Here is a 25144-nt window from a genome sequence, read left to right as displayed (position 1 = left end):
GTTAGCCTGCAATACTGCATTCTAACTACTATGCCACCAGAGCTCAGTGAAATGTTGAAATGTTCCCGTATTCAGTTGCCAACCAACCACAATTCTGACTGGAATTTCTGAGTTTGGTTCCACTTTCTGCCTGCAAAATGCTACATCTTTTATACTATCATGGTTTTATTCCAGATCATGATCTAAACACTGAAGTGCTTAAAGGACTTTGGAATTTCCTAATCTGTCCATTTTTAGATTTCTTTACATGGATGAGAGGCTGCGGCAAAATGGTTCATTTCTGGAATTTCTGTAGGAAGCTATTAAGCAACTGCAGATCCTGCTAGATGGATTTGCTGTCTTTTTACCTCAACTGAAGCTTTGGGGGAAAAAAACTGCTACTTCTATTTTCTTACAAGCTAGTTAGAAAACTGTCAGATTCACTCCATTTTGTGAATGTCCTGACTGCATTTTGAGTTTTCACTGGAGTAGAAGATAGTAAATCATTCACTGCTCTCCTTGTTGAAGTGAATAACTAATGTTATTTCTTATCTTTGAAGTGAATTTAAGATCTGGGAGGACATGTCATTTCCAATTTTTTTTCCTGTTAAAGTGTCTATCAAGGTTTGCTTGCATTCTCTTGTGCTGGAAAATCTCCTTTTGGGTAAAATCTGTTCTGATGGCCCCTTGCTATGGATCATTATCTGTCCTTCACTTTGAAAGTTCAGTGTAAACACTTCTGATTGTGATATTTCTATTTCATTGAATGGCTAAAGCTTGGCCATTTCTTGTGCTTCAATAGGATCAATTGGTGACATTGCCCTCTATTTTTTCATCTGAATTAGTATGTGAGGAAAAACATATATTGCACTACTTTCTTTTACATATTTGCTATTTTAATAATGTCTTTTAAAGTTTATAAGAGATTTATATGAAAAATTGATTTTGTGATTTCTCCATGTGAAGTAAAGCATTTTTGTGTTAGGTTTTATTTTTCAACCATATGATATTAATTATTCAGGCCTAGTTGAGGCCTGATTCAGGCCTAGTATGAAACGTAATCATTTTTCCTATCATACGTAGTAGCAGCTATTGCTAATATTTGGGTTACTTGGTTTTTTTAAAATCAAAGGAGAAACAATGTAAGAAAAACCTTGACTTTTCTATTAGGCTGATAAAGAATTTTGTCACTTTTTATGTTTTATGGGTTTAGCGATAAAATTGATGCTGTCTGATGCACGTAATAACTATTGCAATCAGTCACTCTATCAAAGACATGAGTGGCATATGAATTTAATAAATAAATTAAAATAAATGTGTCTTTTTATTGCCTTTTAAGAGAATTAGAGCAATGGACACCAACCTTTTGGGCACCAGAGACCAGTTCTGTGGAGAGAGGGGGCCTGGTTTCGTGCGCTGCCTGCATCCCATGGATGGGGCTTCAATTGTTTGTGTGGTTTCTAGCATGCCAGTCCCTTAATTAGAGGATTGTGTAAAATCTCTTACTTTTGGGATTTCCCCTATTGCAGTGGTTCTCAACCTTTTTAATGCCGCGACCCCCAACCGGTCGTTAAGTCGAGGACTACTCAACCGGTCGTAAGTCGAGGACTACTCAACTGGTGCAGCACCGTTTGCAGAATGGGACTTTTGGCGGGCTCAGCAGGGCAGAGACAGCCTGGACAATTCCTATTGGCTTTTGAAAGCCAATAGAATTAGACTCTATTCAAGAGAGTCTATTCTATTGGCTTTCAAAAGCCAATAGAATAAAAGGGAGTAGCACAGCTAAGGAAAAGGGTGAAAAAATGGTGGACTGCATTGTTTGGTGACCCCCGTGAAATGGTCGTTCGACCCCAAATGAGGTCCCGACCCACAGGTTGAGAACCACTGCCCTATTGCATTTTGCAGTCATTCCTGTTGACTGGCCAGTTCTTGTTTCACTTTGCCTTCCATAGGGTAAAGACTTCAAATGAAGATTACCTCAGCGGTGTTTTTTTTGCTTGACTGTCTCTCAAGTGGATTCGCACTGCTGCATATTCTCCAAGTTTAAGTTCCCAATCAGATATTGTCGGAATTGTATCTTTCTTTCATATTGGGCAAAATTTTATTCAAAATTTTATTCATATTGGGCAAAATTTAATAATTTAATTATTTAATAATTTAATCTTATTAAATTATGTTGGCTGCCGGGAGGTGCGGCTAATTGTCCTGTACTGCAAATTAGCTGAAAACAAATGTCCCTGGGCAAATCATCCAGCAGGAAGGGGCAGGGGAGAAATAACAAGGGACCAGCGCTAGAGAAGGGAGAGCCAGCAGAGGCCGAACACCTGTACTGGTGGTGGTGAGGGGACTGGGGTGAAATGGGAGTGGCATTGTAGCCAGTTGCTCCTTGGGCACAAAGCCAGTTGGGTGACGCTGAGTCAGTCATGTCCTCTCAAGCAGGCAAGAGCAAACCAATTCCAAAATTTTCCTAAGAAACTGCAAGGACTAGTCCAGGAAACTGCCAGGAGTCAACAATGATTCAAACACACACACACACACACACACACACACACACACACACACCCCTATATATTACTCTCTTGTTTCAAAAAGGCTGATTCTTCATAATAGGCCAGTGTTTCCCAAACTTGACAATTTTAAGGCATGTGGACTTCAACTCCCAGAATTCCACAGCCAGCAATGCTGGCTGTGGAATTCTGGGAGTAGAAGTCCACATGCCTTAAAATTGTCAAGTTTGGGAAACACTGTAATAGGCCAATAGTGATAATCTCTAATTTTCCAAAGCAATCTAGAATAAAAAGGCAACATATTTGACATGTAATAAAATAAACATCTAAGCCATATTTCATTTACAGGCGATTTTTATTCCATCATAACAAATCAATTTAACTCTCTATATACACACACAGACATACATACTCACATACACACACACCCCCAAATCCACATGCACCGCTCACACACGATCACCCATTGTAGGCACTGGCTTCAGTTCCCAATGGGATTCTGCAGTGGGTGTAGAGGATTTTAGCCTGGCAGGTAAGGTGGAAGCCCTAGTTGAAACACATCTTATTTCTGGGCTCATACAGGAAAGAAATGGCCTCTCCTAAGTGAAAGACTGCAAAAAAGATAGGGAAAAAACATTCTGCAGTCCATTCCTGAAGGACGCGTAGGAGAGGCTATTTTTTGCCTATTGCAGAAGGTCTTCACTTCACGTCAGTACCTTTTGACGGGAAGTAGCGAAGACTAGATTGGAATGCCTGCGAGGCACTCAGCATTTTTAAAATACTAACCCTAATGAAGCTTACACAGCAATCTGGTATTGTTGTTTTCTTTCTTTTATTTCAGATGCAGCTTTTCCAGTTTCAAATATTGTCCAGCGACCCTTCTCGTCCTCACAGAGAACTCACTTTACTCTGGCAAAACGACAAGCCTAAATCACTGAAGAGTCAAGAGTGAAAAGAACGGTTCCCAAATAAACTATGCCAGGAATGCTGACCGTGAAGCAAAGTACGGATACAGACATTGGACATTTCTTTGCTTGATTCTTACCGTATCTGGCCTCCTTGCTCCATTCGGAAAGGAATCAAAGCAGGCCTCTACTGAAAATGTTAACTTTAAAGCAGGAAGGAGCTGCCAGTCCCTGCACTAAACTACCTGGGGAGATTGTCAGCTTAGGATATTTACTTTGGGATGCTACTCTTCCGCGTAGGACCTTCTCTAGTGGACATAGCATGTTCAGAATCCAACGTTCCTCTCCCGTTTCCCATTAATTTATTTCAGAAATTGCGATGGAGTCGGTAGACTGCTGGGTAGCCAAAAGGGGCACGGGGGAGGTTGCCTCTATGAGAGCTGGGTTCAGAATTATAGGTAGAGACAAAGGTGGCACTCCCACCTGCAAGGTGGAAGCTAGTGGCTGAAGAATAAGAGGCTGCTGGGCCACTGCCGAAGGAATATCTGTAGCCAGGTTCATCTTCCCGGGTGCTGCTAGAGAGGCAAAATGTGATCCAAAGTGACTGGAAATGCAGGGATTCTCAGAATCTGCAGAAAAAAGATAACAGACTTCTCATTTTTATATGAGGGACATTAAGTCTCTATCACTTTCCCCAAATTTCACCCAATTTGTCCTGGGCTCTTCTATGTCCTTAGAATTTGAGTGTTCGTGCCTGCAATGGGGTTTTCTTGTACAATTTCCATGTAAACTTTGTAGACGTTATAGGAGAGGGGTGATAGTCTGCAGTGGCGAAAATCAGAAGTCTGTTGGCTCCTTTTCTCACTAACGGGTTTTATTAAAAAGCACAAGCATTGGTGAGCTGCAGCTCACCAATGGCTAGTCTAAAGAAAAGAAGAAATAGGGGTGACATGATAGCAGTATCCCAGTATTTGAGGGGCTGCCACAAGGCAGAGGGGGCCAGGTTGTTCACCAAAGCAGCAGATGGAAGGACGAGAAACAATGGTTGGAAACTGATCAAAGAGAGAAGCAACCTGGAATTAAGGAGAACGTTCCTAACAGTGAGAACAATTAACCAGTGGAACAGCTTGCCTTCAGAAATCGTGGGCGCTCCATCACTAAAGGTTTTTAAGAAGAGACTGGATAGTCACTTATCTAAGATGGTATGGGTCAGTGGTGGCGAACCTATGGCACGAGTGCCAGAGCGGCACTCAGAGCCCTCTCTGTGGGCACTCACACTGTCACCCCAGCCTTACCCCCCCCATGGCCCCCTCCTCACCAGCAGCCCCCCCAGAGGAGAGTTGCCCCTAAGCACAGCCAAGGACATGGCAGCCGGGCAGCAGGGACAAGACTCCGCCCTTGTGCCCCATCACATGCAGATGATGCTGCAGGGTGCTGGTGGAGGGCATGGCCACCATGGCACTGCTGGGCCACCTGGGCAATCTGCGGCGGGCGGTGGAGGCAGTGGGTGGCCCTGTGGGTGGGTGGGGCTGGGCTGGGGGCGGAGCGGGACTGGAGTGGGGGCAGATGGGGCCGGTTTTTGGGCACTCAGTCTTTCAAAGGTTCGCCATCACTGGTATAGGTTGTCCTGCTGAGCAGGTGGGAGGGGGCTGGACTAGAAGACCTCCAAGGTACCTTCCAGCTCTATTCTATTCTATTCTATTCTATTCTATTCTATTCTATTCTATTCTATTCTATTCTATTCTATTCTATTCTATTCTATTCCATTCCATTCTATTCTATCAGATACACAGAGTGACTGTTTAAGGATTTAAACAGGGGTGAGGTAGGGGGAATATAGGGATGGTCATCAAGTTGTTAAAGTTCTCATAGCCTTTCTCACCTGTTGACCTGCATCTTCATAAACAGCTATCTTCCTTGCCTTTGCCTTTGCCTTTGCCATTCCATTCCATTCCATTCCAGTATAAATTTAAATCCCATCAGTCTAGCCATTCTTTGCATCTGATGAAGTGGACTTGTTAATGAGCATAAGCAGCTTGTCTATGTTACTTTAACTATATGATTCTCACATGCTCAGCAAATAGGTTTTGATATATCCATTCTTACAGTATATGCTATTCGTAGACCTAGGCATATCTCTCTTATCCATTTCACACCTCACTTCAAAACCATTTTATTTGCATCCTTTAATTTAACTCAACCTTGCCTTCCAGGGAAAGGCTACTTCTCTGATGACTTTCCACTATCAGGCAGATATGTTGGCCCAATTTGTTATAGTCCCTGTAAAAAGGGGGGGGGGTTCTATTCTATTGGACTGGATTTTAAAGGTTTATCTGTTTTTCATGCTCTGAATTTGAGCTTTGGATTTTGCTTCTTAAGTACCTTGAAAACACTTGCTCAAAACTATTTTAAGGAAAAGCAGAGTGCAAATTTTGCGGAAGGATAAAACGAATGATTCCTCCTTGCCTGCATATTTCCCTATTATTTAACTACGTGATTATGAGCAATCAGAGACAGAAACTTATTTTTGGTTATTTTCTTTCTTTCTTTACTCTGTTCTTATATTCATCGTCCATCTTGTAGAAAATATAATCCTACCACTGGCTGCCAGTTCTGGAGTCTTCTCAGAGGATGCTGAATGAGTAGGTGGTCTGGAATCCTCTCCAGAAGAATGTCTCTGAGCAGATATTGATGATTTTGGAGAGTGTACTTCTACTGGTAAGGTAGAAACTGGATCTAAAGAAAAGCAGCAAGCAGCAGTATGATAAACGACCCTCAAATAAGGCTGCATTCCGACTATGGCTGCTTATGTATCTGCACAACGTAACATTATGTATCTGCATCACAAACCATTAAACACATTAAAACACCCTAATACAGTGGTTCTCAACCTTTTTAATGCCGCGACCCCCAACCGGTCGTAAGTTGAGGACTACTCAACTGGTGCAGCACCGTTTGCAGAATGGGACTTTTGGCGGGCTCAGCAGGGCAGAGACAGCCTGGACAATTCCTATTGGCTTTTGAAAGCCAATAGAATTAGACTCTATTCAAGAGAGTCTATTCTATTGGCTTTCAAAAGCCAATAGAATAAAAGGGAGTAGCACAGCTAAGGAAAAGGGGGAAAAAAATGGCGGACTGCGTTGTTTGGCGACCCCCGTGAAATGGTCGTTCGACCCCAAATGGGGTCCTGACCCACAGGTTGAGAACCACTGCCCTAATACATATACATTAAAACTTGTTTGATGACAAAAATCAAAGCTATAGCTACAGGGACCATTCAAAGTTATGAGGGTGCTAGACAAGTGGTATGTTGACTGGTTCTCAAAAGTTCTGGCTGTCCCAACATGCCCAACGTCGTCTGATCACAATCTGAACGCTTGGCAACCGTTCACAACCATTACAACAGCTGCCGTTTCTTGCAGTCATGTGATCGCCATTTGCAACTTTCCCTGCTGACTTCCCACAAGCAAACTCTGTTGGGAAACTATCTGGGAAGGTTGCAAGTTATTTCAGTTAGTCACTTATACCCTCCCCTACCTTGTTGCAGCAATCCCTGCGTTAGCCCTGCCTCAGCTTATACCTTTAAGTAAGAACAATCCTTGACTCCATTGGTTGAGAACGGTATAGTTTACTAGAGGTCAAGTGGATTACAGTACAGCAAAGCCAGAACCGAGGTTCGTGCACCAAATTCCTAGGTATAACTTTTCCTTCCCAAACACTTCCCCTTGTTGGTCCAATCAGTTTTAAAAGAGATGTTTTTGAAGCAGTCCCTCTTGCGGTTACATTCCTCTCCCATGGAAGCAATCTTCCGGAGTCATCTCTTGAGAGGCATGCTTCTTTCCATCAGTTTCACTTTCCCCCAAACATCCACCTCTCTTCCACTCTCCCCCAGGGCAGGGGTAGGCAACCTTGGCTCTTTCATGACTCGTGGACTTCAACTCCCAGAATTCCTGAGCCAGCCATGCTGAGGGAAAAGGGAGAGGTTTCCAAGCTGAGCCATGCTGGCTCAGGAATTCTGGGAGTTGAAGTCCACGAGTCATAAAAGAGCCAAGGTTACCTATCTCTGGCCTAGGCCTGGGCTGCTTTATGACTCGTGGACTTCAACTCCCAGAATTCCTGAGCCAGCATGGCTCAGCTTGGAAACCTCTCCCTTTCCCCTCAGCGTGGCTGGCTCAGGAATTCTGGGAGTTGAAGTCCACGAGTCATAAAAGAGCCAAGGTTGCCTACCCCTGTCCCAGGGTCTATGACAAACTGGCACTGAACGATCGCAAAGCGCAGGCAACCTGGCTCTGCTGCACTCACACTGCACCTCGTGGGCCACTCAGATACCCTCTCCTGCCCACAGCAGCAACCCCTGGCCCCACAGTGCTCATGCAGTGCTTTGCTTGGGATTCACTTAATGACCTACGATCCTCATTTAATCATCTAAGAGTGCCAGGGTTGCCATCAGTAAATGATATAGTCACATGATACCATGCTTTATGATAGCATTGCTTAGATGTGGAAATTCTGGTCCCAATTAAATGTTGTTAACTAACGGCTACCTGTACATAGTGTGTGTTCAATATCCTTTATAGGAGTAAATTTTAGCTAACGTAATACAGCTTTTTAAATATAAGGTTATTTACATTTCATAATTTACTACGTCTTAGATAAAATTAAGAAAATTTATGATTTTTTTTTTTAGTAAGAAATCAGGAATCTGATTGTTCAACTGGGTGCAAATTTATTCCACGCTATCTCTAAACAAGAATCTGAACTACTGACGGTTAAGGCAAATTGGGGGTACATAAGAGTCAATGGAATTCAAGGAGGGCTGGACTTAAATATTTTGTGGGTGCGGACTCCAAATTGATGACGTACTTTCTCCAGCTCAGCCTGGTCATCTCCTACAGTACGTTTTTTTATTAGTATTTTAAAATATTTTATAGATTGGGGTTATTTGTTTAAATTTGGAGGAGGTGGTTGTATTGTTATAATCTTTGCACTAAAAGAAAGTTGGAGGTCATTTTTATTAGATCCAGTGGTGGGATTCAGCCGGTTTGCACCGGTTCAGTAGAACCGGTAGCTAAATTTTGTTGAGTTCAGAGAACCGGCTGAACCCATGCTGCTTCTGGAAGTCCTTCTAGGCCTCAGAGGCCTGGAGGAAGTCTCCCTGGCCTAGAACGGCCCGTCAGAAATGTGTTGATGTCACTTCTGGAAGTCTGTTCTAGGCTTTGGAGGAGGCCTCCCAGGTCTAGAACAGCCCACAGGAAATGCATGGATGTCACTTCCAGAAGTCCATTCTAGGCCTCGGAGGCCCAGGCCTGCATCCACGCAGAGAACTGGATCTTCAGGTATTTGAATCCTACCACTGATTATATCTGATCTATAATTTTTGGTCATTTTTGTTTTGCTAGTCCCTTTTCCTTTTATGTTAGTATTTTAATGTTGGATGTTGAAATTTGATAAAGATGAAATATATAGATATATAAAAACAAATTAAATTTGGGAAGGTGATAAAAAGGAAATTGTTATTCCTGGCCTTGGCTTGTGGCTTTCCAAAATTCAAATAGTAGCCTCTTTCAAAGTCTTGGTCTAGAAAGGACCATTTAACTCTAAGGCCCAAGGGCTCTATATGGGCTTCTGAATACATACCTTGAATGACTGTCTGTTTGAAGAGCTCATCTCGTAGTTTTGGCAAAAAGCAGTCTATGCGCTCCCAGGTGATTTCCCATAGATCTGAGTAGCCTGTTCGTGAATCAGCATTATGGAATATCCCAGCTGTGTCCATTACTAGCAGCATATTCTTCAGTGATTCAGGGATAGCTTCTAGCTGGAAGACAAAACATATTTATGGGTCTGCAGCTTACTGAAAAGGATGGCCCCAGAGACTCCTGCAAAATTGCCACTGAATTTTGAGGCAAGAAACGAATGTTATTACTTGGAATTGAACTTTAGAACAAATGAATACTTGGCATCTTTCTACAGCTAACTCTACAACTTTGCTTGAATTGCCAAGAAATGGGACAGAGCTGCAGCAGTACCTGACAACAGTACAATATTAGTTACTTGTCTGTTTTTCATGAAACCTCATTTACATCCAAAGTTAGACGGTTTTAACAATTTGTCCTTATGCTATTTTATGATAAATGTATTGACAATACGTTTTAGTTGTGTCTGCTGTCCTGAATTTTGGTTTGGCACTTAAGACGATCTGCTCCTGCCAGCAGCAGCAGTCTCCATTGCCCCTCTCATACTGCCTGCCATGTTTGAAATCTTAATACAATGTTAAAATCCTCTTTTTGTTCTCTTTTACCTTAGATATAGCCTCATTGCTGTATAGACCAAATTGCTTCTTTACCATGATTCCTGGGATGACACATGGAACAAAATATTTTTGATTCCTGAGATTATCACCCAATAGGCAGTGAATGAAAAGGTATAATAGAGATCTCAATAGAAAACCATTCTTTTCTTTGATCATTTTGAGACTCTATTTCAACTGGATGGGAACAGGAGGAAAGTGATCTATCACAATCTCTTTATCTTGGTTGTTTCTTTGCTTGCTTTGAAACAAAACAAAAGGTTAATTTCCCATCTTTGAAGCTGAAAACACTTCTGGCCACACTCCACTTTTCTCCTCTTTATTTTTTTTCCAAGCAGAGTGCATTTCTGCAATGGATATTGCTATCACATCTGCTTATGAAGGAGTGAGAATTTTGTTACCTAGCTGAGAATAACAGAAAGTACTGTAATGTGTAATTCTGTGCATTTACAGCAGTGTTTCCCAAACTTGACAATTTTAAGGCATGTGGACTTCAACTCCCAGAATTCCACAGCCAGTGTTGCTGGCTGTGGAATTCTGGGAGCTGAAGTCCACATGCCTTAAAATTGTCAAGTTTGGGAAACACTGATTTACAGCATGGAGAAAGGAGAGAAGAGAACTGGGACAGAATGAATTAAATCATTTGTTAATTAAAAGTGCATTTATTATTAATCCTGACTCCCGAATTTTTATGAATGGGTTCCCAGACATAAATGTGGTACTTAATCTGGGATTAAGGCTGCATGGCCTTGTTATATGTTTTTTCCTGCCTGGCAACTTTGGTCTTCACATGCCATTGAGAAATTGGAGAAGTAAAAAATTGGACCTTGCAAAGAGAGCTACTAGCAATTAAGGATAGCAAGGATTTACTTACCAACAAGTCACTGGAGCCAGCGTGCATGTATTTGTCCATAAAATCCAATATTGTCAGCCACAAAGCAGCAAATGTCGGGAGAGAGAGGAGTGGGGACAAATGTTGCAAGAAGACCTAAACAGAATTTATTTTAAGGATTCAGCAGGAATGTAAAAGTCTTGTCCATGGTGATTTTCATGTGATATTAAAAAAATTTTTTTTACCAATATCAGTTTGACCAAGTGGCACACTGTTCTTTATTCTTAATAAAAAAAATTAAAAAACTGAGTGAAATTAGTAGTGCCAATTAAGAACGTGGCACAAAATTTTCAGGGTAAATGTATGAAGAATCAAATTAAGACTCCCCCTAATTAGCCTTTCATTTTAAATTCTGGAGTAAAATTTTTACAACTTCACAGAAAACATACCTAGTCCTTTAAAGCTGAAAAAAGTTCCTCGGTGAATTTTATAGGGACAATAGAAACAATTAAAGGGGTGTATTTAAATGGCAAGCTTGTAGCAAAAAATGCTGAATCTTTTTTAAAAACTTGCATTGCCTCCCAAAGGAAGCTGCGAGGCAGTTTTCCAGTCCCGTAAGTGCTCTGATAAAACTAAACAAATTTGCTTTAGTTCAGACATGTCAAACTTGCGACGTCTCACGTGATGTCGCGCAACGTATCGGGATGGTTTTGCCATTGCCCGCAATGGGGCGGGCGCAGCTTCCGCATTATGCATCCGGTCCGTGGACCGGGAATTTGACACCCCAGCTTTTAGTTCTTCAGTGACAGAATCTGTTGGGACTGGGTTAAATTCTGGAAACTGCATCCAATTTTCATTTCCTTCAGCTTAATCACGGGAATCATTACAATTCAATCAGAAATCACCCTCTGAAAAGAGAAATAGTCTTTTATACCTTGGAGAGTAGAGTTGAAGCTCTCATTCTGGTTTCCTCCATTCCTCCAATATCTGCTGGGCTAATATTTTGCAGAAGTTTGGTCAACAAAGGAAACAGAACCTAGTGATCCAAGACAGGGAATTTGCTAATACTTAAGAAAGAAAACTCTAATACTGTATGCAGGCTGCAAGCAAATCAGAAGTTAAGTCCTGGCAGACTGGAGGAGGAAGCAGATTGATTCATCGATAGATAAATGGCATTAATAAATTACATTTCCACCCACAGGCTAAAAATAGGCACTGGTTCCTATTAGTTTCCACTTCAGGCTTGTTTGTTTGTCTTATTTTGCTTGGTACACAATTCAGTGAATTTATGATCAGAATTATGATCAGAGATTCATCGTGCTAGTGAGTTATTTCATAAGAATATAGTTATTTACTTCAGTTTATATGGCCACAACTCTCCAGGGCAGTGATGGTGAACCTTTTAGAGACTGAGTGCCCAAACTGCAACCCAAAACCCACTTATGCATCGTTGGGTGCCGGGTGGGTGTGGCCCATTGGCTGGGCGTGGCTGCAGTGGTAACGGCAGACTGGGTGGGACTAAAAAGTTCAATCAATCAATTCCAACTTTGCAAGATCTTTTTTTTTTTTTGCCGTGAGAAGTTGAAATTGACTGATTGATTGAACCTTTTTTTTTTTTGTACACGGCGGTGGAGGCCTAAAGCAAAAAGGTTTTATAAAACCCAGCTGAAGGCCTAGGACTGGGGCGACGGCGCGTGTGCCCACAGAGAGGGCTCTGAGTGCCGCCTCTGGCACCCGTGCCATAGGTTCGCCACCACTGCCCTAGGGCTACTTTTTCTTACAATGAAAGAAGATGTTGAATCATGCTCTCCCTAGCAAAATGCCTTGGGTTCCATGATTCTCTTTGAGATTCAGGAAAATGCCTTGGGTTCCATGATTCTCTTTGAGATTCAAAGATATAAGGTGCAATTCCTATGAAGCCTTATATGGAATGCAGAATTCCACTTTTGGAACTAATGTTCCCAGCTCGGTCAAACATCAGTTTTGAAAAAGAGATAATTGAAGTATATTTTCTCTAACAAGGAGAATCAGGAAATCCACCTGAGTTCATGAGTCTCTCTCTTTGGCTTATATTCCAATTTTAGCTATAATTCAGAATGTAAGAAAGGGGACTTCCTGACTGCAGAGCAGGTAGACAGGAAAGAAATTTGGATAGTCTTCATTTTCTGATAGCCCAACTGCCTTTGGACTGTATCCACAGCAGCAGCAAAGCTGTCTTATTCTAGCTGTAACTTCAAACTGCTTCCTGAATTTGCTTCCTATCTTCTCTCTCTTGTTTATTACCAACGTTGTTATTGTGGTTCCGGCTAATGAAACATTCCAAAGAACTTCCAGGCATTTATTTTCCTAAACGTCTTTTATTGTTACAAAATGTCGGCACAGGCACAACGGGGGGATGCTAGGATCTAAGTTCTCTTCCTCTGAGCAGTTAAATTATCAGCACATTGCCTCCCTAAATTAGCCTCCATATCTCACATTATCCAATTAGTGTGAAGGTCAAAGGTTTTCTTCCTCTTTCTTTCCCAGGCTTTACCCCCAACCCCCCTTCTGCTCTGTATTAATCCCATATTTACCAGACAATTCTGCATATTGTCAAAAGCAAGAATATACAATATTTGGAGCGTTGACAGTTGTTTTCCTTTACTACAAAATGTTTCTAAGCTGCTCCAGGAGCTTTTTTTTGCCTAAAAACTTTAAGTATTGTTCACTACATCATAGCAAAAGCATTATATAACACAAAAAATCTCTTCCGTTGTCTCCAACAACCTGCCACAGCCAACCTACCACGGCCAACTCACCACTAGGCAATTCACCATGGCCAACTTGCTGCGAACAACCCACCGCGGGACAAGAGTTACAATAATATGGAAGAAATAGTCAAGCAGAATCATTAAAGCAGTGGTTCTCAACCTTTTTAATGCCGCGACCCCCAACCAGTCGTAAGTCGAGGACTACTCAACTGGTGCAGCACCGTTTGCAGAATGGGACTTTTGGCGGGCTCAGCAGGGCAGAGACAGCCTGGACAATTCCTATTGGCTTTTGAAAGCCAATGGAATTAGACTCTATTCAAGAGAGTCTATTCTACTGGCTTTCAAAAGCCAATAGAATAAAAGGGAGTGGCACAGCTAAGGAAAAGGGGGAAAAAATGGCGGACTGCGTAGTTTGGTGACCCCTGTGAAATGGTCGTTCGACCCCAAATGGGGTCCTGACCCACAGGTGGAGAACCACTGCATTAAAGAAAGGATGCCAAAGGAGGGACAAAATAAAACGTGAAGGACTAAAATTAAAATCATTTTTTAAAAATCTTTTTAAATAATTAAATCGAATTGTTGAGTTGTCCCGCAGCGAGTTATCCCATCCCGTAGCCAAGAGAGCCAGTTTGGTCTACTGGTTAAGGCACCAATCTAGAAACCAGGAAACGATCAATTCTAAGCCCATCTTAGCCATGAAAGCCAACTCGGTGACCTTCGGCCTGTCACTCTCTCTCAGCCCAACCCAACTCAGAGAGTTGTTACTCTGGAGAAAATAGGAGGATGAAGATGTACAGGTAGCTTTTGACTTACAACCTTCGAAGTTACAACAGCCCTGAAAAGAATGACGTGTGGCCATTTTTCACATTTACGTCTGCTGCAGCACCCCACAATCACATGGTCAAAATGTGGACGCCTGGCAACTGGCGTGGATTTATGACGGTTGCCGTGCCCCAGGGTCATATAGTTGCAACCCTTTGCAACCTTCTGACAAGCAAAATCAATGGAGAAGCCAGATTCATCTAACAATTGTGTTACTAACTGAACAACTACGGCAAGAAAGGTTGTTAAAATGGGGCAAAACTTACTTAATAACTATCTTGGCTTAGTACTGGAAATCTCGGGCTCAATTGTGCTCATAAGTTAAGTTCTGCCTGTATTAGGTATGTTCAGCTTGAATTATAAAAGCAATACAGGGTTTATTTGTATTCCACCTTTATTATTTTTATAAATCAGTAAGTAAAAAATTTGAATTTAAACTTGCTGAAATGGTAAGATGAAGTTTCACCCAAACCTCACGTTTACAATATGCAACACTACTGTGGAATACTGTCTGATACTAGTAAATAGGAAATTTCCCATTTGGCACGGTTACTTGAAATGTCAAAGTGACAGTAGAATTTCCCCTCTCCAATTTGTCTAGCAGCAATTAAACTGAGATCATCCTTATATCCCACACCAAACTGAGTTTGTTCAATTATTTACCTGAACGATTTCTATCCAAATATTCCACAGTATCTCGTGCCTAAAGTACCGTAAATGCCGGCGTATAAGACGACTTCCGCGAGCGCTGAAATTGGCGCCAAAGACGGGGGTCGTCTTATACGCCGAGTCGTCTTATACGGCGGAAATACTGGTAGTTTCTGGCGTATAAGACGATGTTCTAGGAATGCGGCCCGGCTATAAAGACGGGGGTCGTCTTATACGCCGGGTCGCCTTGTACGCCGGCATTGACAGTAGTAAGTTATCCTCAATAGTACAAATAAACAGCACAAAACTTTATAAATTCCACATATATAGCAAACTATCTCAAACATGGCCTGATCATAAAAAATACTTTCTAATTTTGGGTTGTTGTTTTTTTAACCTAATTGTTGCCTTCCACCTAAATTTCTGAGACCCTGCGATCAGAGTGAGTCCAATCCTTATTATCTTTGAAAAGCTGAATCATTCCCTCACACAGCATTCCTTGCAATTACCTTATTGAAACAGGATTCCCACTCCAAAGCATCGAGAGCTTGTAAATCATGCACAAGAAGAGCCCGCTGCAGGTAGGTCAGTGCTTGCATCCGTACTTGTCGTCTTGCATCATAACACAAGCATGCAATGCCTGTACAGAAGACAAAAGTGGTGTGAAAAAGAATTATTTATTTACCCTTGGTTAATAAACTTATATCCAACTTATATCCAACATGGCAGTCTTGAGTTTCATGCCACAGGTTTCAGTAACAGCAACTATATGATACTTATTCTCATGTACTAATACTTCAAGTTCACCTTGTTTGTTCCCTAAACTTTGAGAGTTAGTGTATAGGCATTTGAGTCCTTTATGGCTGATACTGAGTATGCTTCTCCTGCTTTGTATCTGTTTTTTTCTTCTTTCTCCTCACTCTCGACCTCATTATTTGATTGGTTGTCTTGAGTTCGTGGCTGGAATAAAGTCCCAAAGATCCAAAATATTGATTACCCTCCCTCATCAACTATTATTTTAAAGCCCTTCTGATAGGTTGAGCCTGTCATTTTCCAGATACATTCTCCCAAGTTCTTGTGAGGTGCAGCCCATCTCAAAGATGGTCACCACGATGTAAAAAAGATGCTGAGACTCTAGAAAGAGTACAGAGAAGAGCAACAAAGATGATCAGGGGACTGGAGGCTAAAACATATAAAGGTTGCTGGAATTGGGTATGTCTAGTTTAATGAAGAGAAGGACGAGGGGGGACAGGATAGCAGTCTTCCAGTATCTCAGGGGCTGCCCCAAAGAAGAGGGAGTCAAGCTATTCTCCAAAGCCCCTGAAGGCCGGACAAGAAGCAACGGAGGGAAACTAATCAAGGAGAGAAGCAACCTAGAACTAAGGAGAAACTTCCTGACAGTTAGAACAATTAACCAGTGGAACAGCCTGCCTCCAGAAGTGGTGAATGCTCCAACACTGGAAGTTTTTAAGAAAAGACTGGACAGCCATTTGTCCGAAATGGTGTAAGGTTTCCTGCCTGAGCAGGGGGCTGGACTCGATGACCTCCAAGGTCCCTTCCAATTTTTATTTTTATTATTATTATTAAGATAATTTACAACTCAGTTCTGAAGTTCAGATGGACACCTCTCCCCGTGGTCATGTGACAGTATTCCAGACACTTGGCAGCTGACCCAGATTTACTTCTGGTTTTGGCAAAAATGCCCCATAGAGAACAACTGGTTTTTTTAAATGACCACAGCAGTTGTTAACAACTGTGGATTTACTTAATGACTGTGGTGATTTTCTTAATGGCTACTGGAAAAAAGGATGTAAAATTGGATTGATCGTGTGATGGTCTGTTTTATGACCATCATGACTTAAAACTCTAATGGACAAGCTTCATTACAATTATAAGTCTAGGACAGGGGTAGGCAACCTTGCTTCTTTTATGACTCGTGGACTTCAACTCCCAGAATTCCTGAGCCAGCATGCCTCCACTTGGAAACCTCTCCCTTTCCCCTCAGCGTGGCTGGCTCGGGAATTCTGGGAGTTGAAGTCCACGAGTCATAAAAGAGCCAAGGTGGCAATATTGGAAGAAGGATTCTTTGCCTACTTTAGAAGAATGGTTTTTAAAAGTTTCTTATTTATCTGAAATGGCAAAAATTTCGGCTTATCTGAAAGACCAATCGCAAGAGAAATATATTTTGGTGTGGAAAAGATGGGTGAATTTTATACAGAATAAATATGAGATTAGAAAGTATTATTTAGCTTTTGAATAATCTGTGCTTAAGGGTAATGATTAGAACTTTTGTTTTGTTTTTATGTATTGGAGTTAAAGTATTTAAAATTTTGTTTTTGAATGTATTTATAATTGCTTGATGTTTATTTAAGTTGTATGTTTTTTCTTGTTTTTTTAACCCTGTATTCAGCTCTGGGAAGGAGGGGGGGAGGGTGATGGGGAGGGTGGGAGGGGGGGAGTATTTTATTGTAAAACTGTAAATATTTTCAATAAAGAAAAGAGCCAAGGTGGCCTAACCCTGGTCTAGGACTACTTGTAATATTCTAGGTTGTGCTTTACCTTGCAACAGTGGGCACCAACAATTGATCCATAAGGCTCGAGAATTTGCTTCTATTTTCTTCTCCGAAATTTTCAGATGATGCTGCTCTTCTGCCCAAGAATTGTAGATGGTAGCAGCTCGTGTATGAAGGGTGTGCATTAGATCCAATAGCTGTAAAAGAAGTAAGGTAAAAAGTTTAGCTTTTTTAACCTCTTTTATAAAATAAATAAATAAAAACTTCACTACAGGCAGTTCTCGACTTACAACCTTTTGTTGAGTGAGCGTTTGAAGTTACAACGGCATTGGAAAAAAGTGACTTAAGGTCATTTTTCATACTTAGGACTGTTGCAGCATCCCCAAGGTCACACGATCACAATTCAAGACACTCGGCAACCGGCTCATATATATGATAGTTACAATATCCCGGGGTCATGTGATCATCGTTTGCGACCTTCTCACAGGCGTATCCATCGGGAAGCCAGATTTATTTAACAACCATGTTACTAACGTAGTAACTGCAGTGATTCGTTTAACAACTTTGATAACAAAAGTTGTAAAATGGAGCAGTGGAAATCTGGGGTTGTAAGTCGAGGACTATCTGTATATTTAGGATGAAGTTTTCTCTTCCTATTCATTTTATATGAAAATAAAATACACTCTCCCAGAAAGAAAAAGTTATGAAGTCTCAGCAGACACAATAAAATAAAGATCCAGGGTGTCTGCAGAATGAATGCCAAATGCATTTTTTAAAAAGCAAAAATACCAAACTATGTACTGAAAGTATTTTCAGATTGCATTGCATTTCAAAGTTCCTCCTGCATAGTTTTTATTAAGAATACTTTTCTGGGATGTTGCATAAATGGACACCTCACATTCAAACTATCATTAAAAAGGCACAACAAAGAATGTTCTTCCTGCATCAAGCCAGAAAGTTCGGACTGCCCCAGGAGCTGTTGTTAACAGTTCTGCAGAAGAATTATTATTGAATTTGTCATTTGTACTTCTATAACTGTCTTGTTTAGTACAGCAACCAAACAGGACAGGCACAGACTTCAACGGATAGAAAGGACTGCAGAAAAAACAATTGCAACCACAGAGGACCTGTATATTGCATGGGTTAGAACAGTGATGGTGAACCTTTTAGAGCAGCGGTTTTCAACCTGTGGGTCGGGACCCCATTTGGGGTCAAACGACCATTTCACGGAGGTCACCAAACAATGCAGTCCGCCATTTTTTCCCCCTTTTCCTTAGCTGTGCTACTCCCTTTTATTCTATTGGCTTTTGAAAGCCAATAGAATAGACTCTCTTGAATAGAGTCTAATTCTATTGGCTTTCAAAAGCCAATAGGAATTGTCCAGGCTGTCTCTGCCCTGCTGAGCCCGCCAAAAGTCCCATTCTGCAAACGGTGCTGCAAGTTGTCTGCAGCGAAGGCGAGCTGTCTGGAAATTTCCACCCCTCCCTGCTGAGCAACTACTAAAAATGTAAGTAAAAGAGGGCCAGGGGTGGGAGGTGGGAGGCCGGCGGGCGCAGGGAGGGTTGCTGGCGTGCGTGGGGCCCAGCGGGTGCCTTACCTCCCTTGGGCTGGGCCAGCTGGTGGCCCAGCCGGTGGTCGCCCTGCGCCGTCTCTGCCGCTTGCCAGCTACGGTTTGGTCGGCGCAGGGGGTGGCACCACGCATGCGTGGTGCTCCCGGGCAGGGAAAGTCCTCGACTTACGACCGGTTGAATAGTCCTTGACTTATGACCGGTTTAGTCCTCGACTTACGACCGGTTGTTTAGTCCTCAACTTATGACCGGTTGGGGGTCACGGCATTAAAAATGTTGAGAACCACTGTTTTAGAGACCGAGTGCCCAAAAACCGCCTCGCCCCTCCTGCCCACAGGGCCACCCACCACCCCCACGGCCCGCCACAGCAGATCTCCCAGGCGGACCAGCAGCATCATGGCGGCCATGCCCTCTGTCCGCGCCCCGCAGCATCATCTGTACACGATGGGGCATGAGGGTGGAGTCTTGTCCCCGCTGCCCGACTGCCATTTCCTTGGCTGCGTTGCTCCGCGCAGGCTGAGCCTGGGGTGACTCTCCTCCGGGGGGGCTGCTGATGAGGAGGGGACCACAGGGGTGGCGGAGCTGGGGCGACGGCATGCGTGCCCAAGAGAGGGCTCTGAGTGGCACCTCTGGCATCCGTGCCATAGGTTTGCCACCACTGGGTTAGAAGGAGGGCTGAAAAAATGTCTAGTGACCCCTCACATCCTAGACCAGGGGTCACCAACCCCCGGACTGTGGCCCACAACCAGGCTACAGCCTGTTTCAAACCAGGCCGCATGAGCAATTAGCAAGCATGCGCGCACACCCACAAAATTCCACTTGCACAAGTAGAGGGCACTTGTGGGAGGGCGCTTGTAGGAGAGCGCTTGTAGGAGGGTGCTTGTGGAGGGGCATTCCATTAGCAATCAGTGGTGAATAAAGCTCTAAATAAAAAAGATTAAAGATAATATTCTTGAGTGAAGATATAATTATTCAAGGAGCTTTCTTTGCCACCAAAATATTCTCAGCATCCTGGATGGATTTTAGGATTTATTTATTTTAGAAAAAGCCACGATATCAATTAAATCCTAGGAAAACTTAGTGAGCTGAATGAACAATATTATTACTGTAAAAGAAAGAATTGCAAAGTGAAGTGCAATTGATACGTAGTATGCATATAAACTTAAAATTAAATTCCCAGCCAAGTCAAAGGAATTTCTAAATTTATTGCTAAAAATTATGAATCATGAATATTTGTTTCTCACCTTGAGAAGGGGCATAGTGTATATCAGTGATGGCGAATCTTTTAGAGACCGAGTGCCCAAACTGCAACCCAAAACCCACTTATTTATCGCAAAGTGCCAGAGCTGCATCAGGATTGTGGTGCACTCCGGGGGGGCGGGGGACGTGGCCCACTGGGTGGGCGTGGCTGCAGTGGTCACGGCAGACTGGGTGAACGTGGCCGGGGCCAAGGTGGTAGGGGCCAGTCCCTTGCCATCTCTGGGGCATCCCTGGGGGGCCAATGCCGCTTGCTCCACACTTCCTGCCTTGTCGCTTCCAAACGCCACATGCTCGCTACTCTGGCGAACTCTGCTGGGGCAACGGCGCGTGTGCCCACAGAGAGGACTCTGAGTGCCGCCTCTGGCACGTGTGCCATAGGTTCACCACCACTGGTGTATATAATTGTAAGACAGTGACAATGATTGAATTTAAATAGCTTCATTGTATTATCTACAATAAGGTAAAGGGTTAGCAATTCTTTCACTTTGATAACAAACTTCTTTAACTTACATCTTTTGTAAGTTCACAGATTTGATTGGAAAGAAAAAAGATTTCTCTCTCCTTTTTTTAAAGAATTCCCTTTAAATGGAAAGGGATAGGGCAAGATTGGCAACTAGTTTTGTGACATCTATGTAAATTTCACATTGTGTAAAAAGGACTGTCTGTCATTATCTGAGAAAGCAAAGTAAAAAAGTTAAAATTAAAACTAAAAAAAAGTTTATAGGGAAAGCCCATGTAAGTATTACACACGTATGACAGAGGATTACTTAGATTCATCAGCTTAAATAGAAACAGAAGCTTAAACTGCACATTTTGGCTCTTAGTTTTGTTTGAATAATTTTCATAGTTGAGTGTCATTATTTTAATTGTTTTTTAAATTGCATTTTGAACAACTGTATGCTGTCCAGTGTCTATATGCACTGGGGAACATATAGACCAGGGGTAGGCAACCCAAAACACTCAAAGAGCCACTTGGACCCGTTTCCCACCAAAAACAAAACACTGGGAGCCGCAAAACCCTTTTGATATCTAAAATGAAGATAACACTGCATATATCCTTTTTTACCTTTATTATAGGTGTGTGTATGTGTATGTGTGTGTGTGTGTGTGTATGTGTATGTGTATATGTGTGTGTGTGTGTATTCAGCTCCTAGAACATGTGAGTGCACTCTCTTTTACACATACACACACACACACACACACACATATACACATTAAAAATAAAAGTAAAAATATGACTCTTGGGAATATCCATACTATTAAAACAATGATCACCAAGAGAATGCTTTAAGAGAATAAAATTACATACACACACAGGTAAAAAAAGGATATATGCAGTGTTATCTTCATTTTAGATGTCAAAAGGGTCTCTCTCTCCCTCCCTCTCTATCTGCCCTTGGTCTGCCACTCCTCTTCCCCCACTCTCTCTCTCTCCCTCTCTCTCTCTTTCTCTCTCTCTCTTTCTCCCCCCCCTCCTATCTGCTGCTCACCTGGCAAGCTTCAAGCTGTTGTCCAACAACCTCCGGGGTAGGCAACCTCGTCTCTTTTATGACTCATGGACTTCAACTCCCAGAATTCCTGAGTCAGCCTAGCTGGGCTAGCTAGCTCTCTCCTGCCCTTCCTGCTTCCTGCTTCCTTCAGAGACGCAGCAAAGGGAGGAGCTCCGCCCAGAAAGCTTTTCAGCTCCTCGGAGAACACTGTGAGTGCACTCTCTTTTACACATACACACACACACACACACACACACACAGAGAGAGAGAGAGAAGCAGGGAAGTGCAATTGCCTCTCTCTGTCTCTGTCTCTCTCTGCAAAGGCAGAGGAGGCTGGGAGCCACAGGGGAAGGCTCAAAGAGCCGCATGCGGCTCCGGAGCCGCAGGTTGCCGACCTGTGATACAGACAAATGAACAAAAAAAAATACACGTCACATAGTGGACTATAAACTACAAATGATTCAAATAGAATGTTAACTTCCTCCAGGCTTTGGACAGTGGATTGATCAGTGGGTGGATACATCCCATCCCATCAGCAGTGGACCCATCCTCCCACAGTTCTATGGATGCCCTAAAATACACAAGCCTAACATATCTTTCCGTCCAATTGTATTGTTACCAGGGAACCCAACGTTCAAAACAGTTAAAGAACTAACAAGAAAGTCTGAATATCTTACAGAGGGGAGAATATTTTATCAACTCCCCACTACAATGCCTCCATAAATTAAAAAATGAGATCATGGTTCCATTTGATGTCATGGCACTCTTTATATCCGCCAGCCAAAAACTACCAAAAGGATGCATGGCAGCACACTACTGTATAACATACCTGACCTAACCAAATACACTTAAGATCATGGACCTCATCAACCTCTGCCTTACCACCTCTGCCTTACCACAAATTAAAGGAATACCCATTTGATCACAGTACATACCGTAGCAGAGACTGTAACATCTAGAAACTACAGTATACAATCAAAGGCATGGTTCCGATATGTACACGATACCTTTGTCATAATAAAAAAAGGAATAACATAAAACAATCAACAACATTTTTGAAAGAATAAAATTCACAAGGGAAGACGAAAGCAACACACTCCCTTCTTGGATATTCTCATCAGCACAGAGGAAATGGTGGCAAAATAGAAAACACAAGTGTATCATAAAACCACCCACACGAACTTAGTGTTCACTTACCAGAATAACAACCTGACCTTCCACAATGGAAGCTGTGTAAGAACATTATTTAGACTAGCACAAACAAATTTTAGCAAACCTGAACAGCCAGAAAATGGAAGCAGATTGCCTAGACATCTTCCAACCAAATGAATACCCATGCAACTTTATCAAAAGATTATGACCATACAACTCAATACAGCGCAATCAACACAAGCTATCAAAAACTAACACTGCTATACATCAAAAACATAACACTGCTATTACATTAAAAATCTCAGAAGCAACTAACATACTGTTACAACAATACGGCATTATTATAGCACACAAACCAACTAAAGCCTTCCAAAACATCTTAAGTAAACCAAAAGACCCAAGGAATAAAAAAGGAATCTTCTTCTACAACATATAGTGTAAAGACTGTAACAACTACTCTGTAGTACAGACAGGCAGAAGACTAGCAGAACACCAACTGTCAAAAGACATGATGAAAACCTCCTTAATTTTACAACACGTGAACAGACTTTCACCATAGTTTCAACTGGGAAACTGTGAGGATCTGACACTAAGCCATGTCCAAAAATGCTAGGAAATTCATGGAAGCTTGGCACTCAAGACAATTCAGACTTCAATAGGCACATCAACATCTACACATTATTCAAAAGAGAGAGGGAAATAGATAAAAAAGAAACAAAAAAATCAGAACACCTCCTTGCCAGCAATCAATGCCCAAATAAATAGGAATTAACACCAGGATTAACATCAGATCAACAACCAAACAGTAAATAATATCCCAATCAAGGAACTACTAACTCAGACAAACAATCAAACAGTAAACAACAGCCTAATAAAAGAACTACCAAGAAAAAAACCAACATTCTACTTAGTTAGATAATGAACACTAAAACTTCAAGCTGATAACAAGTTTTGAATCTTGTTTCTTTATTTGTTAAATATCTTCAAAAATCCGCTAAAATACATAGTTTATTATCTATTATGAATTACCACTCACATAAATCCATGGGATTATGCTTAGTTTACAGCGTTCAAGGATGGAAGACTGAGCTCCCTTCTCTTAACTAATAAGCCAATCCAAACTGCTCCTCAGAGCTTGTTTGGCATACTGATTAAGGTTCTGGCCTAGAAACCAGGAAGCCCTGTGTTCCAGTCCTACCTTTGGCATGGAATACCCGCTCAGCCCAACCCACTTCCCAGGGTGGTTGGTGTTGTGGGGAAAATAGGATGAGGAAGGAGCATTGTGTATCTTCTCTGCCTTGCATTATTTATAAAGTAATGAAAGCAGGACGAAAATTTAATTAAAAAATATTCATAGTTAAAGGAAAGGCCCCATGGACACTCTGATTCAGATCTGTTTCCCTTTCCCCTTTCATTATGAGCTATTTGTTTTTTTTAAAAGTCACACAACAAAAAATTATGTGAAAAAGTATCTAGTTAACTTATAGATATTACACTAGAAAAACCACAGGGGAGAGGAAGAAACCATGGCTATACTTACGTCCTGACTAACCTGTAAAGATACAGTGTGATAGCTGGCGGGGACACTCTCATCCTCATCCTCATCTTCACTGGTGGAACGGTGCTGATGCTGGCCGGAGGTTTTAAAGTGTCTCAGAGAGTTCTCCTTTGCTTTCTTCTTAAACCGTGTTGATTTGGAGTCATATTTATGATTTTTCCCTCTTTTCTCCTGGGATTTACATCCTATCAACACAATATACAGCGGTGCTTAAGAGTTTGTGAAACGTTTGAATTTTCAGTATTTCTGCATAAATATGTGCTCTGTTTTTTTTTTATCTAAAGCTAGATAAAGATATAACTTCTGGGGGAAAGTGGTGGACTGTGATTAAGAACAGGGAGCTGCAAAGCAGATCAAGTCCTTTAAGAACACTGTCTTTTGGACAGAAAACAAAGGTAATGGCAACAGCTGCAAATGGTCATGCGATGTTTAAAATCAACAAGAAGGATATTGAATTACTTCAATAATTTATCTTCCTTGGATTAAAAATTGTTCACAATGGTAGTTCTACACCTGAAATCAAACACAGGATAACCTTAGGCTGCACAGCCATGGTTAACATGAATAAGATCTGGAAAAGGAGAGATATTCATATAAATACAAAAAGCAGGCTAGTTAGAGCAATAGTCTTCCCTATAATGATGTTGTCAACGCTGCTAATATTGAATATTCTTGCTTTGACAAAATATGCAGAACTGTTTGGTATTTTTAGAGTTAATTCAGATGACAGAGAAAAGGGAGGGGAAATAACAAAAGCCTGGGAAAAGGAAGGGAAGGGAATCTCTGCCCTCTGGGCTAATTGGAAGATGTGACTTGTGACTGCAAGATAAGGGAGGGGTTTAGCAAGAAAAGT

At 41.9% G+C, this 25144-nt stretch overlaps 1 protein-coding gene across 6 annotated transcripts in view; it reads right to left on the bottom strand.

Moving 5' to 3' along the window:
* Positions 1–2822: 2822 nt before the first annotated feature.
* GBF1 (golgi brefeldin A resistant guanine nucleotide exchange factor 1) overlaps positions 2823–25144 on the bottom strand; it is a 123038-nt gene continuing 100716 nt past the window's right edge. For 3 of the 6 annotated variants that reach the window (XM_039360043.1, XM_039360046.1, XM_039360047.1), the window contains exons 33-40: positions 24274–24476; positions 17310–17460; positions 15260–15390; positions 11465–11566; positions 10573–10686; positions 9029–9206; positions 5990–6127; positions 3749–4020 (exon numbers count right to left, since the gene is read on the bottom strand). In XM_039360043.1, the coding sequence (XP_039215977.1) occupies positions 3749–4020; positions 5990–6127; positions 9029–9206; positions 10573–10686; positions 11465–11566; positions 15260–15390; positions 17310–17460; positions 24274–24476 (1289 nt within the window). Of the gene's footprint in view, positions 4021–5989; positions 6128–9028; positions 9207–10572; positions 10687–11464; positions 11567–15259; positions 15391–17309; positions 17461–24273; positions 24477–25144 lie in introns of all 6 variants that reach the window. The other 3 variants (XM_039360044.1, XM_039360048.1, XM_039360042.1) reach the window with 2 other exon arrangements.

This window comes from Crotalus tigris, unplaced genomic scaffold (assembly GCF_016545835.1).
Source record: "Crotalus tigris isolate CLP2741 ecotype Arizona unplaced genomic scaffold, ASM1654583v1 scf7180000019147.1630427, whole genome shotgun sequence".
Lineage (NCBI taxonomy): Eukaryota > Metazoa > Chordata > Lepidosauria > Squamata > Viperidae > Crotalus > Crotalus tigris.
The sequence above is the reverse complement of the archived record's forward strand: the minus strand, read 5'-3'. Positions and strand labels throughout refer to the sequence as shown.